Source organism: Pleuronectes platessa, chromosome 22, assembly GCF_947347685.1.
Source record: "Pleuronectes platessa chromosome 22, fPlePla1.1, whole genome shotgun sequence".
Classification (NCBI taxonomy): domain Eukaryota; kingdom Metazoa; phylum Chordata; class Actinopteri; order Pleuronectiformes; family Pleuronectidae; genus Pleuronectes; species Pleuronectes platessa.
In genome coordinates, this window is record NC_070647.1 from 2490868 (window position 1) to 2510962 (window position 20095).

The 20095-nt window shown below is 40.4% G+C and overlaps 1 protein-coding gene across 3 annotated transcripts in view; it reads right to left on the reverse strand.

Annotated features, from left to right (window-relative positions):
* LOC128428577 (pleckstrin homology domain-containing family A member 5) overlaps positions 1–20095 on the reverse strand; it is a 189365-nt gene that overhangs the window by 74149 nt on the left and 95121 nt on the right. Inside the window, exon 4 of one of the 3 annotated variants that reach the window (XM_053414786.1) lies at positions 14264–14461. The exons of the other annotated variants lie outside the window; for them this stretch is intronic. Coding sequence (XP_053270761.1) covers positions 14389–14461 — 73 coding nt within the window. The 3' untranslated portion in view covers positions 14264–14388. Of the gene's footprint in view, positions 1–14263; positions 14462–20095 lie in introns of those variants that run through there. 3 annotated transcript variants of the gene reach the window in all.

The following is a 20095-nucleotide window of genomic DNA, read 5'->3' on the forward strand; positions in this document are numbered from 1 at the left end:
ACTATTTTTACATGTATCTTTTTTAAAGTCTGTCGTAACCTCTCCATTATCTTTTATCTTGCACTGATCAGAAGTAGCACTCAGAATTTCATTGCATTATCTTGTACAATGACAATAAAGGCTCTCAGTTCATTTCATTAATTTAGTACATATACGGCTCTTCAATCAGTCTTCAGCAGATTTTGGTTTCAATCACAGCGCTAGGGAATGTTCCATCCGGCTCTTATCGCCTTGAGTGAATTATTCTCCATTTTCATCACAAATTGTAACCTGTATCTCTTTTTTCATGATCATCACTCACTTGCCAGATCTCCCGCCTGCTTCTGCTACATCCAATCATTGAGCCAACCTCTACAAGCAATGCCTCCCTCCTCATTCCATGTTCACGCCAACCATACTTCCTCGCTGCCCTTCTTCGCCCTTGTTCCCACCAGACCCACTTCCCCTGTCGTCCACCTCAGTTCCAACTCAATAGACCTTTTTTTTCCTTATCTCTCCACACTCTAGCCTTCTTTTGAGTCCCTTCTGAAACCATAGCATCTTCAAAATACAAAAAACAGTGCTTTCCTGCACCTTAATATTTAGATAATGTGTTTATTTGTACTTTTCTAAACCAAATAGCAGAAAACAGACTCAATCAAATTTTGTTTTTCAACAGTGAAAATAGATTGGCAATATTATTATTTTCTTCAACTAATACATATTAAAAAAATAGATGGAAAATTTACACATTTTCAATTTTCTATAACTTATAGACAGAAATGGAAATGATGTGATGGAAGTGAAACCAAAAATTCGTAATTTTTACAAATAATGTTGCAAAACAACCCACGCTCGATCACAAAACACTTTGCTCTCTGTTAGTTTTGCAATGATGAATATTCAGGACAAGCAGCCGGTGACAGTTCATCCAGCAGCAGTATTGACATTAGCTGCTGTTAGGAAATTGCACCTCTGAATCACCCATCTGAAACAGCCCACAAACAGCTCAGAGCCACGGTGGAGCAGCTCATTTGATTTTGCTCATATTTTTGAAAGACAGCCTTGGCAACAGCACGTGTGAATCTTGCATCGCAATTTCCACTGCCAAAAAATAACCTCTCAGGATATGCAGCACTACCAGGCATATTTCATAGTGTCTACATACCAGAAATATATGTACACTCCAACATCATCAAATAGGCAATAAAGTCCGGAGATTGTTGACTCACCAGAGGAACTATAGCAGGAGTTAAGGAGGCAGGCAGAGCAGGATCACCACGAATAGGACGACTGCCTCGTCCATGGGTTTTGCTCTGCTTGGAGGCAGCAGCGCTGTTTGTATGAGCGTCGCTGAACAGCCCTCCCTCCCTCGCTTTCTCTCTCCTGCTCTGCCTGCACCACCATTGTTCCAGCTTTAACAGTCAGATGTTTCAACGTGGACTGGTAGCCTAAGAGGAAACTCTACAAGGCTGCCCGATGCAGAAAGCTGAGCCAAGCAGGCATGTGTGTCCGGGTGTCAGAGGGAAGATGGGTTCTGAAAACAGCTGCACTGCCTTCACGGGAATGACACAGGGGATTGTCATCTCTTCTTCTCTTCAGCAAACAGAATGCATGGCATACACAAACGCACATGTACTTCTCTTGCCTTCAACCATGCTCTAACTTATAAATACCTAACAGTAAACGCTCATTGAAACTGTGTTTTTCTTTGACGTAAAGTCAACAATTGCTGGGGGTTATTATCCACTACCATCTAGGGCTGGGAAATTATCTCCCAATTCCTATCTATCACAGGTATGGGGGGCAATTCAATGTGTATTGCAATTTGTACATATTGCACATTTGATACTACAGCATCATTTAGCAATTTTGTTTATAAGAAAAGGTTGAATTATACATTTCTAGGCACTGTAGCCTATATCATGACTCATATTTGCAAACGAATGCACTGAAGCATCACTGAACCTTTGACTCTCCCTCTCTCTCAGCCAATGCTAATGAAAAATCTGTCATTGGTAATACCTCTGAAGAGGTCAGTGTTCTAAATTAAAATTTGAATATAAAGGTAAGGTGCTGTTATCATGAAATCAATCATAGTAGAGCCATTGATGCTTTTATTCTAAGGCATACACCTTATCAACAAGAAGCGTTCATATGGTTCATATAGTAGTATCTATAGTAACTTTTAAGCTTTAGCAGGCAGTACGTTTTTAACATTCAGATGTTAGCAATAAACTTGCAGCGTTCAAGCGCCTTTTGAGCAAATCATCCACTCTCTAAACTACTTGCTGATGCAGGCTACAAGACGAGCTCTCAAGTCAATTGTTAGATGCTAGTTATTAAACTACCACAGCGTAAAACAAATACTTAATATAACCACACTAACAGCACCTGCAAACAGAAACAGTGCAAATATCAACTTGCTTGCCAGAGCATCTTGTGCCCCAAGGTCAGAAACAGGATTTGTGTTCCTACATCTCTTGGAGTTTAGGCAAACTAATAACAAGTGGTCTCGATTAAGCCTCTCCCGTCCTCCATGTGCAACATCACAGAAACGTTCAACTACAAAGAGGATTACGGGAGATTAAAATTGCAGCTCAGGTGTGAAGATGTAGTTTTGTGATGTTCGCTGTCGAGCTTCTGTTCATGTTTGAAATATGCAGAGCAGCTGTGAAGATCTGTGTCATTTTCTTCTCTCATACATCTTTACTAACTTTTTATCAGGAGAGAGAGACTCCTGTCTGGGTGATGAATCTGCTCGGGGTGTCCTGCCTGAGTGCCTTCATGTGTTTTTGCAACTGAATATCGTTTTTTTTTAGCTGTGAAACGAGTGTCGACTTCTCGTCGGCCGCGTGATCCATACGGCTATTGCCTGCTTCTCCTTTTTTTTGTCACTTGGCTATTTCCAGAGCAAGATGTCGCACATGTGACGCCTTTAAAATTCAAAGAATGCATCACTCATCAAACATGTATAATGTTTGCTGAGAGCTGGAACCGTACAAACATGCAGGAGAGGTAACCCACTGCCTCTCAAGAGTAGAGTAGTGGAGGCTGAACATTAGCATTCTTTTAACTGTGTTTTGTTAGAATGTTGTTTACAACAGTTTCAAAGGCATTTCCAGTCTGCTCAGCTTTGACTATGATTAATGCAATCCCATCAGAGTGGTTATGTCATTTCTTTCTGCTAACTTCCTATACGCTGTTTTAATTAGGGCCCCTTTTAGTTAGAAAACCAAAAGAACAAGACAGTGAAAGAAGGTTGACAGGTAGGGTAAAAAATACCTCCCAGGGGATTTCGTGGTCCTTAGTGGCTGCTTCTGCACTTTAAGAGCATTTTGGGGAAAAAGATGCATCACAAAATATATTTTTCAGTCACACTCAGAGATAGACGACGATCAATAGAAGTCAGCAACAGCTGAAAGATTGGTTTTGAAGAAGGTGGAGCATTAGGTTTATCTTATTAAGTGTCAGCTTGGTTCATGGATTTGGTCTTTCGTCAAACCATTTTATCAATTTGAGGTGGAGATGTTGGAGAGTAGAAAGACAAACTTGATTTTATCATAATCAAATGTGGTTTCATTTAGTGAAAGTAGTTTGCTGCAGAGACTTATATGCTGTTCACACACATGGACCCAAAAGCCGGTGACAGTGATCTGCTGCTATTGTTGACGATATGATGATCTTTATTGCCTTCATAAATGCAGACCCTAAATGCTGTAAGGTATTTAGGTAAGATAGAAGGGAAAAAAACATCAGTGAACATGTTCCTTGTGTGTAGATGGCTATAGAAGCTATACGTCAGAACAGAGTCCAGCCAAAGTAGAGCATGTCAACTACTTGCTCAATGTAACACATCCACAGAGAGGTTGACTAATGTCATCAGGCCTAAAGCACCAGACTCTAAACATATCAAAACTTTCCAAAAATCGAAACTTGAAATTAAGTATCAGTGTTACAAGATAGTTGCTGAGTAGAAGTAGTTAGGATTTACACAAGCTGTTTTTTATTATTTTTAAAATTCAAGAGGGCTACTGTTTTGTGATTTGAACAAAATAATGCGACTCTATAAATGCCTTTTTAGTAGTGTGCACCATTATCCCAATTTGTTTTATGCATAGCTTGGTCTCTCTTGAGTGTGGCCAGTAAGACCACGTTTTAACACTGTTGTCTTCAGGTTAAGGGGAATGACTCTTCTTAAGAAATTATTATTTTCTCGCAAACTCCAACTTCTCATTTGGTCCTTTTGTTACTTTTGCAGTTTTTGAGAGATTTGCTGTGGAGTATAGAGATTTGGCTTCAGTCGAAGAAGTGACGTTAGAGTTTAACGCAATGCTTTGACGAATCAACCCAATCTCACGGTCAAGGTAGTCTTCTCTTTTTCCAGAGATTTTCCCCAAATCACACTGACTCTATGCATATAATGACTTGATGCCTAACAAACTGGAGATCTTGCCAATATGCAATCCTTGTAGCTGCCAGGATCCCATCCACGGCATCCAGGACCTAGACCGTAAACTTCGTCCCCTACCTCTGAAACAGCATCCAGACCGTACAATCTAATCTCCTAACCGGATCACACAATCTGATTAGGTGCTGTGAACATACTGGTACTCCAAATCCCCCAAACCAACATTAAAAATAAAACTATAATAGCTAATGAGCCTGCTAGCTAATCGCTCCAAGAAGCGAACAGCTACAATGACCCAATCAGCTGCTCGTGCTGACCCTGAGGCATTTGAGTTAACCCTGACCGTGGAAAAGCAGCCTCAGCTATTTCTGGAGCTTTCAACATAATTGCATTTCATATTCATCTTAAAAATGAGGTGCTATCTTATTTATAAGATTGAGAATAAAGATACATTTATTATAATATATTGAAAGAATTTCTTGTGGTTTTAAATGCAAGATTGGGCCATACAGAAGAAGGATGTTTGGATGTAATAAGAACTGACACTTAGGAATGCTCTCTGCAAACTAAGATAAAAGATTCTGCCCTTTAGAAATGTGAAATATCCCCATGAGAATGTGAAAGAGATAAGGTAATTACAGTGCTAGTTCATCATTTTAATATGACAAAATGTAAAACCTTTTTAAGGTTGCATACTTTCCTTGCTGTGCTGAGCTATATTTGCTGTTTAACAATCTAACTTTTTTTTTATCTTCAAGCAAAACCATTTGTTGCGTGTGTTCAGTTATTTGAAAGGAAATCCATGATAGGCATGCAAAATGACCTTACGGTAGGCTACATTAATATTATAGTCATGAAGGGGTAAACAGATACTGTAGGATAATTTAAACGTTTGTGGAAAATCAAGTTTAACAGAAGAATAGTTTAGTCACTTGACAGGGAATAAAATGTGAATAAAATGTTCAGTTTATTGCCGTCAGTGACTTTTTGATGGACTGGACGAGGTCAAACTACAACTGTCTTCTAAAGCTTGGATCTTGTTTTTCCTCCCATCTCACTCCTCCTCTATTTCTTGCCGCAGGATCTTTGATGTTGGGATCTTTTCTCCTCACCTTATCCTTTACATCTCAAATGAAGAATACATTGAGAGTCTAGAATAGTATCTCAGGTGCCATGGGATATGGAAAAGAAAGTGTGTGTTTCTGCAAGATTTTGGCTGTTCTCATTTCTAAGCAACCCTGGATAGAGAAATGCATCACTAAAGAAGAGACAAAACAACAGCAGTTAAACACACAATGTGTGTGTGTTGGGGAGCTAGTACAGAAGACACTGTTCAGTGACCAAAATAGCCAGATATTCTAGTAGTCTGAAGTAACGTCGCGTTTTTCTGCTTCCATTTCGTCAAGACTGGTAAAAGGCGAGTGACTGAGAAGCTGTTCCATCGATAAAAGTTGCACTCGGGGGCTCAGAGGTTGGTGTAATGTAATGAGTTTGGCCTTTCAAAGGGCACCTTGCACTTAGGCGACGGTGCGACACTGAATTGAGCACATATGATGCATTAAGGAAAGAGGCCTGAGCCTGAGCAGTGGGAGAAAGTGGCAGGTAGAGGGGACATTGAGAGTGAAAACACGTCACCCGTGATATTGGCGTTCAAATGCAGCTACATGAAGAGCAGAGAGGATATGTGTGTTTTGGGGGCAAACGTGCCACAAGAAAACTAAACTCAAATACACAACAACACAAACACACGTGAAGCAGTCTTGAGTAGTAGTAGAGCACTTTACGCTCCAATTTGTCCAGGGGAGAGCTTGTCTTTAAAAGCCAGCATCTGGTGCGGTAAGATGGGGACTGTTGACCTGAATTGGCTCCTCTTGAAACCTCCCAACTTGTGAACAACTAGTTTAACAGAGATTTGAAATTAGGAGGGAACAACTGCATGTCGCGTCAAATTAATCATTGATTGAAATTTTGTGAAAAATTCAGAGGAAATGTGAAAAGGCTTTAAAAATGTATTTTCTTCTAAGGACAATCAGACACAGAGAACACAGAGTATCACATATTTCAATCTCATCTGGAGCTGCAAGAAATAATTATTTTTCATTGCTTATTATCTTTCTTTCATTAATAGTTCATGAAATACAGAATAATGTCAATCATAGTTTCCACAGGTCAGGAAAAATTATTTGAAAGGTCTTATTTTTTTCTGACCAACAACCAACCTACTCAAACCCAAAAGATTCAGTTCTTGGTGAAAGGCAGCACATTATAAAAACTTGGAGCAGGGAATATTTGGCATTATTTGATTATAAAAAATGTAATTGTTTTGGGAATCTACAAAACAAATCATCATTATCAAATAAACAACATTATCATAATAGCAAATTAGAAACTAAATACTGTAATTCATCCCAGATTTAATAAGATTGAAGCAGATAAAAAAATCGAAATCACATAATTGGAATGCACAATGTGTCATTTTCTGCCTCTAGGGGTCTCCCAATCAAAATGATGAGGATGATGTGGAAGCAGCGCGGGATAATGGGAGCTGTTGTCGTCAGCAGTCAGCCTCCCCTGGTTAGAATTCCTTCAGCGTGAAATGGTTCCAGAGGTACTTAGCTGGAGTTTTAATATTAAGATTAAGATTAAGATTAAGATGCATTTATTCATCCCAAACACAATATCCTCTACCCTCTAGTTAACAAACTGACCCACAGATTAAATCAAGTATATACTATTAAAGCAGCTTCATGTTAAAAATCAGTGTTTCCAACAATACAATACACCTCTATATTTTTGCCAGTAAGAATTAAGACCTTACAGACCACAATACACAAAGCAAAGATTTGGGTTGACTTTGCAAGACTACGAATGTGCCTCCATGTCTTTTTTCTAGTATTTTTGTGTTTAGGTTGCTTTATGTTCCTAAATGAGAACTCAATTCGACCTATCAAAGTGTGTTTGCAGGTATTGGAGGGAACAAAAAAGATGTATATGAAACCATTTGCGTCTCCATGGAAATTTCATTTGGGTCACAATTATTTGGGGGTGAGGACAAAAAGTTTGAAAATGAAAAACATCCGGAGCTTTGTAGCTGGACAGGGTTCATCAGGAGGCCACTCCCACTCCTGGAAAGCACCAGGTTTTGATAAGGAATGTAGAAGTAAGAGGAATGTGTGAAATTAAAAATACGTTGCCTCTGATGCATTGATTTTGTCCACAGCGAGTACAACAATGTCATAGAGGGCAATGACAAAAAAAACGGTGTGTCTTCAGACTGAACATGAGTTTTTAGGTGGCTGTGTGATTAAATACAACATCAATACATAGAGGTGAGTGGATGTAAAGATTTCAACTCGCGCTAGGTGGCGCTACACTGTGGATAAGACGCACGGACACAAATTAAAACGTGTGCTAAGCTCGAAGTGACAATGAATGTACCGAAACAAAAAATGGAGAGAGGTCTGGGGGAAAGAACGTTTTGCAGTCAGAGGGTAAACACATGCTCACAGTAGGTGCATATGTTGCCAGCAAGCTAATAAGTGTACAGCTAGTAAACTGGGACAAATGACACAGCAAAAAGTCCAGCAGTGAGGTTGGTGCAAGTAAAGCGAGGAGGTACACCTTTAATCCTCAAGCCCCTCAAAGGTCACACACATTAACTAGCGGAAGTAGCTCAGTATATCTGTGCTGCCACTGTCCTCTCAGGTCTCCGCTCGGAGGCCTCCCTGACACACACCTACTCGTGTGTGGGTGTTGGTGGCAGCGAGCCACTTGGCTCTGCTCTTCACACACATTAAGTGTATTTCAGGGCTGTCATGCTTGATTCACCTGACATAGACAACAGGTAAATTGTCCTCTATGCTCACCGGAGTGTGAGAGAGAGAGTGTGGGAGGGAGAGCGCGGCAGCTGAAGTCACCTGTGTGCAAAATGGTTAAAACAGAATTTTTAACAAGGCCACTCCACTGCATGCATCCATCTCACTTCCTACACTGGGTTTTACAAGGTCTGAACTGTGATTACTGAGGTGCTGAATTCACTTTAGTTCAGTGATTGACATTTTAATGGATGTCTCATCAGCTGTTTATTGAAGGTACAGGATGTTAGGTGTAGTAACTACCCTTGTATAGAACAGGCGGGTCCGAATCCCATCGAGAGCTGGAGAGGGCCCCACATGATATAACGTTACAACGTGGTTGTTTTCCTAACTATCACATGAATCTTTGTCCACACTGGAAAACCGACATCTCGCACATGGCCTTTCATGTACACTAGACATATGCAGCAAAAACTTTTTTCCCAAAGATGGTAGCTGACCTTTAGGTCAGCCTATCACACTGATGTATGTTAAAATGTGACAAAAATGGAATTGTGATGGTATGATTAACAGCTGAGACTCAAGATTGGCCAGGTGAGGGTATCTGCAGGACCTTGACACCATGGCTCCACTCCCAGATTACTACTGGGCAGAATCTAGCTCCAAATAAGGTTACAAGCACAAGATGGTAGAATCATATCCGGGATATTTTAGCTTTATTTTGTCACAGGAAGTGAAGTCATGGTGTCAATCCTCATACACAGTCATTGATCATCATTCATTTTTCATTGGTTGAAACATCCATTCATCCATCCATTATCTAGACTGCTTATCCTCTGAGGGTGGTAAGGGGGGAGCTGGAGCCAATCCAAGCTGACACTGCACAAGAGGTGGATTACACCCTGAAAATATAGAGACAAGCCACCATTTACACTCATATTCAAAGCTATGGATGGTTTAGAGTCTCCGGTCAACCTAACCACAATCTGTTGGTCTTTGGACTGTGGGATGAAGTGTGGTACCGGGGGGAAATCCCCACAGATATGGGGACAACGTGTTTCCTGGTGCTGCTGCCCATCACTGGCACGGGCTCAGTTATTAGATTGATTTGTCTACTGACGGAAAATTAATGACAAAGAATTTGCCAAGAGATTAATTTACAATGCAATTTCCTTAATGCTAAACTTTCATTGGTTTTCTCTCAGCCGAGATGATCAGCTGAGATGTATGGCTGCAGCAAATGAGAGCAAAGGGCAAAGGCGGTTATCTAGTTAAAGAAGAAGAGGGATGTTAACATTGGTTTTGTATCTGCGAGAGAAATAAATCAGCACAGTGCATTTCCGTGAAGGGAATGAGAGCTCAGGACTAATGTGCAGACACTAGTGGTCCAGCTCTGTCAGTGTTTATATGTCGGTAGCACATGGTGGCTTTTCACATCCAGCACGAGCAGACATGAGAACATAATGAACTCTCTTATGAAGGTCTGATACCTACTTTCACCAAAAATTTGTCCCTCAGGTAAACCCGCCAAAAAGGGAATTAACCAAATTTGCCAGTCGAGAAGCTTGACTTTTTTACCCCTCCTGTGCATCATGTCTGACGTCAACTGAGGTGCTCCCTCACCTCGCAGTGTGCTAAATGAACACTTTCACCCATGTATCAAGTTTTCATCAGTGCCAACCGGAGCTGTCTCCTGAAGAGTCAGCTGATCTCAGAGAGAATGTCTTTTGTAACCATGCCCATTGTAGACAAAGGCCAGATGTTAGCAAGTGTTAGTTGTGATTTGTTTTTTACCAGTGAAAAGGGGGCTTTATACATATTTGGATTCCACTAAACTAGATCCCAATCTATCTCCAACATTCTCCAACCATCCCTGCGTGATCTCCAACTTGCACTTAGAGGCTACAAGACAAAATGTTACTATTGTACAGACGTGATGATTCCAATTCACATCTTACCACAGTTCATACACTCAAACTTCAGTCTTACACATTTTGCTTGACGGCATGTGGACCAACTGGCACAGAAATGAAAGTCTCCTGCAGTGGTTGTCTGTCTATCACCTACATTTAAAACCACTGTGCACCAGACCAGATCACCGGTCTGTTTCAGTTTAGTTGTCCCTCAGGAAAACACTGCACTTCGGAACTCTGCCCTCTGTCTAAATGGAATGAAAACAGATGATTTTAAAATCTGAATGTGTCAAGCCACTGACTCTAAATCTGTAAGTGCATGTCTGTGATTGTCTCTGATGCTGTATGTACGTTTTATGTCTTGCTAAGTATTTTATTTAAATGTGTTCCTCTCAATTTAATCAGGTAATTCAGTTAAAAAACTGCACCATAAAGGGCTGTGAGCGGACTAGAAAAGCATTACATAAAAACAGACCATGTATGACTCTGATTATGCAAACTACATCGGGCGGCTGTGGCTGAGGGGGTAGAGCGGTCATCTTCCAATCAGAAGGTTGGCAGTTTGATCCCAAGTCTACCCCATCTGCATTCGGAAGTGTCCTTGGGCAAGATGCTGAACCCAGAATTTGCCCCTCATAGAATAAACGAAGTGCTGCTGATAGATGCACTGTATGAATGTGTGTGTGTGTGTGTGTGTAAATTGGTGGATGGCAAACTGTACTGTAAAGTGCTTTGAGTGGTCATCAAGACTAGAAATGTGCTATATAAATAGAGACCATTTTCAAATTGAAATGTATTCTTTTATGTTGTGTTCAAGTAGTCGCAGTGATTTACTATTAAATATACATTTAATTGAGGGTTTCTCTAGAAAAGGTATTCATAATGCTATTACATTAGGTCATTGATAAGACTATCTGCCTGGCAAACACTTGAATCCTTCAGAGTTCATGTCGCCAGTTTCTAACGCAGACATATAAATGTGTTCTCAAGCCCCGTAGGCTGAGATCACCCTGGTTATCATGACATAACCCAGCTCCATATGTCCTGCAGAGCAAAAGAAGACTCTGTACCATTGTTTTCACCATCCACTGCACTATTCACAAAACGCTCGTCAAGACCCCCCCAGGTGCTAATACATAATCTGTAAACTGAGAAAATACAGAACTGAGTTAATGGGGGCCCGGCAGCTAATTTTTCCCTGGATAGATCTGATCCTATAACGGAGCCCTTACATCACATCCTGTGTTGCTAATTCATGATGGTTCATTATCGGCCAATAAGTTCACTGTAACTACACTCATGTCCACATCTGTTACAAAAAAAACAACAACAACCTCTGACACTTCCTTTGTGTTGCTTGGCAACAAAGGCAGAATCGGCTTGTGTGTACAAAAGGATGCGTGGCTCCCTTTGGATGCTTCTCTCGGAGCTGGGCTAAGGGCAGCAATTTGACAGCTCCACAGGGGAGGAGAGGATAGGAGAGGAGGAACAGTAAGAACACGGCTGGGGATGTAATTGCTGCAAAGTCAGTGTGAAAGTAAATCTGTTCTTCAGCCTCCATTATGCTTATGATGTTGCCGGCAGAGCTGGCTAGTGGAAACATGTCACTCATTCATGTTTATCTGTGAACGGTGTAATGTGCGACCTATTTAATAATGTGACTTTCTGTTTGTTTGCAGCGAACCCAGGTGAATGTGTTCCAAACCTTTTCTGCACGCACCCGCCAAAATGCACCTTAGGGCACAATGAAATGCATTACCTACCATGCAGGACGACAGTGACTTAAGAATAAACAAAAGACAATTACAATATCATTACTGCGTCCATTTACAACGTTTCCGAAAAAGTTTGAGCCAGTTTCTTGACTTGTGTAGAGCGTTTTGTGACAAAGAAATAATTTCCTGCACGAAATGGGACGGTTCATGGAATGAAATGTATCTAATGGGACAAACAAATGCACCGCCTTCAGGCATGATTAGCATTTTGTGCAAAACTTTATTTAATGACAATTAATTCATGCATGAAATGTCATGCTAGGAAAAGGACTAAATACATTGTTTTGCACAAGATGTCAGATGAGGAGACTGTTTCTGTGACTAAATATTATCATTTATATAAGCATTAAACTGACAGAGACCTTCAGACTTAGTATGATTGCTGTAGAACCGCCAGACTTGATAGGTAGGATGGGTCATAAATTACAGTGTTTCTTTTGACAAAGTCCCCCAATGATGTGAACCTGGTTGTAAGAGTAATCTGGTAAACCAAGAACTCATCAGGTCTGTGGACTTGACAAAAAGAAGCATTTCAAAACAAATGTTCATTTTCAGTGTTGAGAGCAACAGAGAGGTGAGCGTTTCAGGACTCTGCTCTGGATGAAATTACAGCCGTGGGAATGGACTGAAAATACAGCTGGTAAACACTGAGAAAGCGTGGAGTTTGCATTATGTGGAGCACTGGGGATCCAAGAGCCTATGTAATTGTTTAGTTCTCCCAGCTGCTGAGGTAAATAAAGTTTCACAGTAACCTATGGTATCATTTTGATGTCAATCTGCAATGTGGTGGCAAGTACATGTCAGGAATATTAGTCAGGTTTTTAACTCACTCTTTTTGTCTCTCCCTCCCTCTCTGTGATTTGCCTTTTCTCAAATTTCCTCTCTTTGCAGAACACAGAGCCCCAGTTGTGATTTTAAAAATTTAACTTTGTTTTGTATTCAATGAAAACACTTTTCTCATTTTGCTCAGCAAAATGAGCTTCTCTTCATTTCCTCCCTCCTCTCTTGCCCGGTTTTCGCTTCCTCTCTGTGCTCATCTCTCAGCCTGTGTGTATGTGAGGCCCCACACTTTCATCCTCTGCGCTCCACTAGTATCCTGGGAGGTTTGCATTGGAGCTGGAGCGGCAGTATTTTTAAACCTGCCAGCAACGCAGAGAGGGAAGATCTGAGCACCGCATTCATCTGCACATGACTCGTGTTGAGTCCACCGAGGAATCTCAAACACCTCCCACTTCATCAAGTTGCAAATTAAGACTGTGTTGGAGTTCAGCTTCTTAAAAAATGTTTTAAATGCCTGACATGGCCATCAAGTGGAGTCATTAGTCTAACATTTAAAGCAGCGTGAGGATGACTCGGCTCAGCAATTAGGAGCCTTTTACCACATTACACACTGTGTAAATCGTTGTTTTTGCCGCACAGACGTTCCTCAAAGAGACAAATAAACAACAGGAATGCCCTTGGGCCTTTAATCATCGGGACACTATTTTAGAAGAATAATTCATTTGTGAAAATGCTATTTTGACAATTTTACATTCCACTGAGCCACTGGTTAGTGGACGCATCACAGAACCATAACGCACCTCCAGTGAACGCTGTAAAACTAAAGATAAGCAACACAAAGCCAGTGCTGTGTTATACTCTCTCTCAGCTGCTGCTAGCTGTAATTCAACTACAGATATGTGTAACAAGTCGGTTCTGAATATGGGGATTGTCCTTCGTGTTAAAAAAGATAATCATGTCTGTATCCCGTCTGAACAGGTTCATATTCAATGGCTCAGTCTGTTAGGAGTGTTGGTTTTCCTTCCTTTCCTTTATAATTGGAAATGAAGACACATTTGCAAGCAGATAGATTTAATTTTGTTCAAAGTTTTTTCTTTTCTTTAAGTTATACAGCGCTGATCGCAATTTTATTTATTTCTTGATATCATTATCTACAGATACTGAAGGTCACGGTTTAAAATATGAGGTTTGTAAATCCCTGATGATATATATGCAACTTCAGGTGGGAGATGCCACCTCTGACAGTGACATTATGAACAGAGAGATGGGGGTAATATTTATCAACCCTTTTCTTGAAAAAAAAAGGAATGTGATGATTTATATTTGCACAGATGGTGCTAAACACATTTTAAGCACATATTTTCAGTCATGAATATGAGTGACACTGTCTCACTGTTGAGTCTCTCAGATATCCAGCTTGTAGAACATTGGCATTATGGAAACCTGCTACATGTATCTGAGAAGAAAAATAAGATCTCATGCAGCAGCATTCTGCTCATGTGACACCCTGCACAATAATGCTTGCATGTGCACTTGATGACTTAGCTTGTATGCTGCTTGAATAATAAGTCGAGCACTCTAACTGTTATTTGTTAAGCATTTCCTCGGGCCTCCCAGGGGACTACTGAGAAATGATTTCTACATGAGTGAAGAGCTGAGTGTTGATGCACTGTTTTTCGCCACAGCCTATCGGCCGCCGCTGTCACATGATGCACTCAGCAAACTGCCCTTCGAATGTGGACACCGGCGCACAAGGACAGACAGGGACACGGCCGTCTTCCTGTGGCACTGAAAAGTAAATGACACGTGATTAGATGTGGCAGAACGGAGGGGCAGCCTGGTTCCCGCCTCCCTCCTGCCTGACATATCCTCTCAGTGCTTTACTTACCTCTGAACCACACACACACAGGCGAGCATGACACAAATCAACCACACATAGGGTCACAAACTCAAAGAAACACACACACAAATGTCAGGAAAAATGACAAACCCTGTCTATCATCCTTCTGCCTTTTACAGCTGGTCTCTTACATCCTTCAGTGAGATAATACAGGTTGATGTCAGCTCAGTGGATAACTTACACTTCATATATATTTATAGGTTGGCCACAACATTCACATTTACATGTTATGTTAATGAGGTAAGAACCAACGTAACTATATGTACAGGTAAATTAAAGATCTAGTGATAGCAAAACTGTTAATTTTCAGTGCAGTGCTGAGTTTGATATGGTTTGGATACCTTCAGTGTTAATAAAAAGTGCTTTACAGCAAAGTCTAAGCTTCAACTAATCAGTGCATCTATGCGCAGCACCCATCTCTATGAGAAGGGGCAATTTGGTTCAGTATCTTGCCTAAGGACACTTCAGCATTCAGAATAGGGAAGACTGGGATTGAACCAACAACCTTGGTGAGTAACTGGGTCAAAACACAGGTCACATAATGATAATATAATTTTTAGTATTTCACCATTTCGGAATAACACACAAACACAGACAGACTGACATGCGACGATTATTGATCTCCGTCATGGAAACAACATTCAAGGAAATCACTTCCTGTTTGGCAAATTGTCTTCAAACTAAAAGCACAATGTTGTTTTGTTACTGCAATGCCTTATAATGTTCTGAACTACAGATATTTTATTTAAAAAAGTTATGAGCTTGGATATTGTGTTGTATGGAACTTTGAGAGTGTGTTTCCGGGCTAAAGTGTACTACGTGTGTGAAAAAAAAAGTTTGAATCGGAAAAAATTGTGTCTCCATTTTATTTTATTTTTTTCAGTTGTATTTGCAAGTGGACCCCAACTTCTCAAGGCAGAGACAAGAACGAGTCTCTTTCCAAAGGTGAAGTGTGATAAATGTCCTTAAGTCACTTTAGTTTGAAAAGTGGGGAAAAAACTGGGGGTGAGAAGTTAGATGGAGATTTGAGACCTCAGTCAGCTGCTCAACGCTCCAGGCTACATTAGACACTACATGTTTTGACAAGGATGATCATGTTTAACAAAAAATGTCTTCCCTCTAGTTATGCTGCACTCATTTTAATCATTTTTCAAAGCTGTCCATGTACAGCTTGACTATGCTAGAGGAGTACAATGTTAAATCAGACAAGTTCCCCTTGTTCTTTGCCGTGCCAACTGCCTGCATCCATGCGTGTCCTGTGTTGGAGATAGATGCCAAGTGGGATGACTGAAAGAAGCAGTGCAGCAAATGTGTCACATTAGCCCGATGGGCTCAGTCACAATGGGTGAAATAAAGCTAAAAAAGTTTGGGTGTGGGCCTCAGATGTGACTGCCTCCATTGAGTTCACTCAGGTCAGGTCTAATAACTCATATATTTACAGTAATAACAGAAAACCTTCCTGGAGTTCATCCTAAGTTGTTTGTTATTTTATTTATTTATTATTATATATTTATTTGGAGTCATCATATCATTTAATGCCAATGTTTCTCATGCAGTAGATCGATGAGATAAATTAAGTGCTATTCTATGTTTTTCATATTGTAAATTAATCCCACTAGCATATTCAAAGCCAGTCAATCACTGCATCTCGGATTTTCTGACAAAGTGATGCCCCAGAATGCATTTACATGTTTTATATATCAGAGAGTTATATCTGATCTGCTCAGGCTGCACAGAGTCTAAATGGAGTGATAGTGACCTGATTGATAATCAGAAGCAGTCTAGTTGAATCCATTCAAATTGTAATCACGGAATACACAGGGATTTGTGAATGTTTTATGTGGACTTGATCACTGGTAACTCATGTGATTGCTCTTTTCCTGGCAAGGCGGAATCATCTGAAGGGGAAGATAATGAAGCGAGCTGAGCTGTGCGAGACAGAAAACTGAATGTGGAGATTGTCGGGTCAGTGGAGAGGGGTAAACGAGATTCCACCGCAGTGAGTCAGCGCAGTGAGCAGGACTCACCAGCTCGGCTCACGGATGAGCGAGCTTTCAGCATCCATATTCTAGCCTCCCAGCTCAGTGATGGTGGTAGAGGGGGTTGGGGGCATTCAGATAGCACAGTGGATTAGAGCGTGTACCACCTACTCATCTCGAGTTGTGTCTTACATCTCTCTCTGTCTCCGGTCTCTCTGTGTGTGTTCACTCATCAACCGTCACTGTGAAAATGATGTGGCATAACAAAATCCCTTTACATCTCTGAGTGTCCCCGCTCTTCCACCTCCCTGCCTCAGTCGGCTCCAGCATCGCATCTCCTCTCTGTCAAGTTTTGGACAAAATGTTTGCTCAGAATCTGTCAGGTGTCTCCTGTCAGCTGGCATCTGCCTGCTGCTTATGATTCCCGCTATGAAGCCGGATGAGCCGACAGACCTGCAGACATCCACGCTACAGCCGTCCCCCATGAATATGAGCCTGCACTGCATCACGTGTACCAGTCGGAAGGATCCAGGTGGAGTTAGGTCAGCACTGGCATGCAAACACATTCCAGGTGAAGCAGCGTTTAGTTACTCATTTTGAAATCTGTAACTATCTATCTGACTGTTTGTACTGTTGTTTCGGTTTTATTGCTGTTTCAACGTAATCTTAACATCACATTTTTTATGTTTTCATTAATGTAATTACTCCATTACAGAGTATTATTTGAGGATTGCCTTTAACTTTTTTTATTGACTGTCCGTGTCTCTGTAAAGCACTTTGATTTGTATCCTAATGGTGATATATAATCTTGCCTTGCAGGAAACAATAACAAGAATATAAACTTATGTCTAAGTTCTAATGTTGGGTTCTTAAATTGACCAGGTTCATGAAGGAGAAGGTTTTGGGCTGTAAAACTGTATCAACCACTGAATACGATGAGCTTAGTGAGGACAGCGGTTATTATTCAATTGCTTTTTTGTATTGAAACCAAATTTAGGTAGGTGCACATAATAAAAACACATAATGATTGATCATTCTTTCCGCTCTTGCACTGAGCTTTAATATTTAGCCAGTTGTTATTTTAACCAAGATACAGTAAAAGACTACATAAAATTATAGTATTTGAAGAACATAGCTCATGCGGTAAGAATGGAGCTTCTTCACTATAGTGCTCTCTTTGCACTACAGAATATACTTAGGTTTCTTATTTTCTGTCATTTACTTTGTCACTCAGCTTCAATTTGATTTGGTTAAAGCAGAAAAAACACATTTATCATGTATCTAGCACCTTCACAAAAACATAAAATGTGATCTTATAATACTAATTCAGGTATAGTTAACATGTTCTTGACCAGAATACTACTTCAGCAGTAGCTCAGTGCCATGGTTGCATCTGAGCCGCTTTAAGGATCTGCCCTATTAGGGGCTTCAAAGAGACTTGGACCTTTGAAACTCATTTTCAAAACCAAATACATTTTTGGTTTTGTTTGGATTTCATTTCATCTTTTCTGTTATGTCCTTGTTTATTTTGAAGCTATTGACACACTTGCATGCATTTTGTGTTACTTCTCTCCTTGTGTATATAGTCTCTGTGCTCATATTCTGCCTTAGTCGGTTTGCTACGTTCCTGTTGCCTGGTGTTTCCTTACGCTTCCATTATGTTGTCTTTGTTTTTTTGGCTGATCAATTAATACGAGTCTGCATCGTCACCATGAGAATCACGTAGGAAATGGAATATCTTAACTTATAATTTTTGTTCCTGAATAGTTGAAAGAGCATTTCCCTTTTAAACAAATGACAGTCCAATAATCTGTGTGAGATTGGTCAGAAATGAAATGCTCATACTGTGTCCTGTACACGCTACAGCCTTCCAAATATTCACATTTCTATGCACTGACTTCAATGTTGGTTTGGCTCAATAGTTCAGTCAATACATGTGATGGGAATACAACACCGTGCTATGCAGACTGCCGCTGAGATAATCACACAGATTATGTCAGAAATGCAGAAATAGGGATGGGTGGCTGCAGCCCTCTGAGTGCAGCTCTCAGAGTGTCAGCCTGATGAATGACATCATTATCTTTGTGAGATGAAACGCACACTGGCAGCGGGTCACTTCAGATCTAGCTCTGTTACAGCTGCTGTTGGTTTTCCCCATAGAAATGTCACTGCTCCTCTCCAGCTTTGTTTTGCATTTCCACCCTGCTGACCTTCCTGCTCCCACCACCAGCGTCTGTGCTGCACAAGGTTTACTGCTGCAACTGCATGGGCTCAAGTATTCTAACATGAAATAATCGGCTGGCTGTGCATTGAAATAATGTGGCTTGTTTCTTAGCACAGGTCACATTGTTCCAGAGACTGTATGTAGCTGTGGGAGAAGAGCCTGAGATGCTGTTTGTACTGGACAGCAAAGCCCTCTGGGTGATTTTGTTAGGCTCAGTGGAATGATAAAGCTGCCAGGTGGAACTCAATCTCCATCGGATTCAAACTAGTTATAAAGAAAATTTGAAAAAACGAAGTTTTCCCCTCTTGATGATAAGTGTAAACAGACTGTATCTCTGAGGTTGCCACTTTATTACATTTTCAGTGTCTCTACATAATCAGTAAAGCTTAGCTGTTACCAGGCTTCCCAAATAAGCAGTAGGCACAGTAGGAATAAATAACTCAGATTCAGCAGTGTCACTTGCACAATTTTCTGTAATTATACTTTTGGTAGAAAAATATTGTATTATTAATGAATGCTTAATCTTGGATGTTCAATTGTGTTTTTTAAGCGGAATATTGACTATAAATGTTAAAGTGCATTAATTCGGTTTTCAGTGGAAAACCATGCAGAGGATTTTCAAATATTTACTCAAACTTGATTAATGGCTGCAGGTCCACCTCCAGCAATCACAGGTGGAGCAGTGATCTCTGTGCAGCCTGAGAGCCATCACCCTGGACAGGGTCTATTAATCACATGTCGCAGTTTGTAAAGCTTAACAACGCTGTCTCCTAGCAATAGTTTATATACAACAAAACCGCACCAGCAAATATGTTTTGTTTGATATAATTGTGACAGGATTCTATTTTCTAATACAAATACAGATTTCTATTAAGCCACCAGGTGATGTCAGCAACAATTCCCATTTCAAGTGAATGCAGATTAAAATATCTCTCACCACTACAGAAACATCAGTGTCATCAAGAATTTGAAGGGATTAAGTCTGCAACCGTTATGTAAACATTTTTGGGGATGTAATGAAAAAATATATATAAATAAACATCCATTGTAGTGGGGAGGGAACTTCTGGAATCCAGGTCCTAGAAGCTGCACTAGCAATAGTTCCTATGCCACATTTTTCTTTAAACAGCTTCTTTATTGTATATATATATATTTATATATATTATAATCAGCAGTATCATCTTGGTCATCTTTAAGAGTGACACATTTCTTTAATTGCACTTCCTGTGACATTCAATAAATAGAAATTGGTCAGAAAGAGCAGTACAAGTTGCATTCCCCCATTAACACACGTTCAGCGCTTCAGGGGCAGTCTCTAA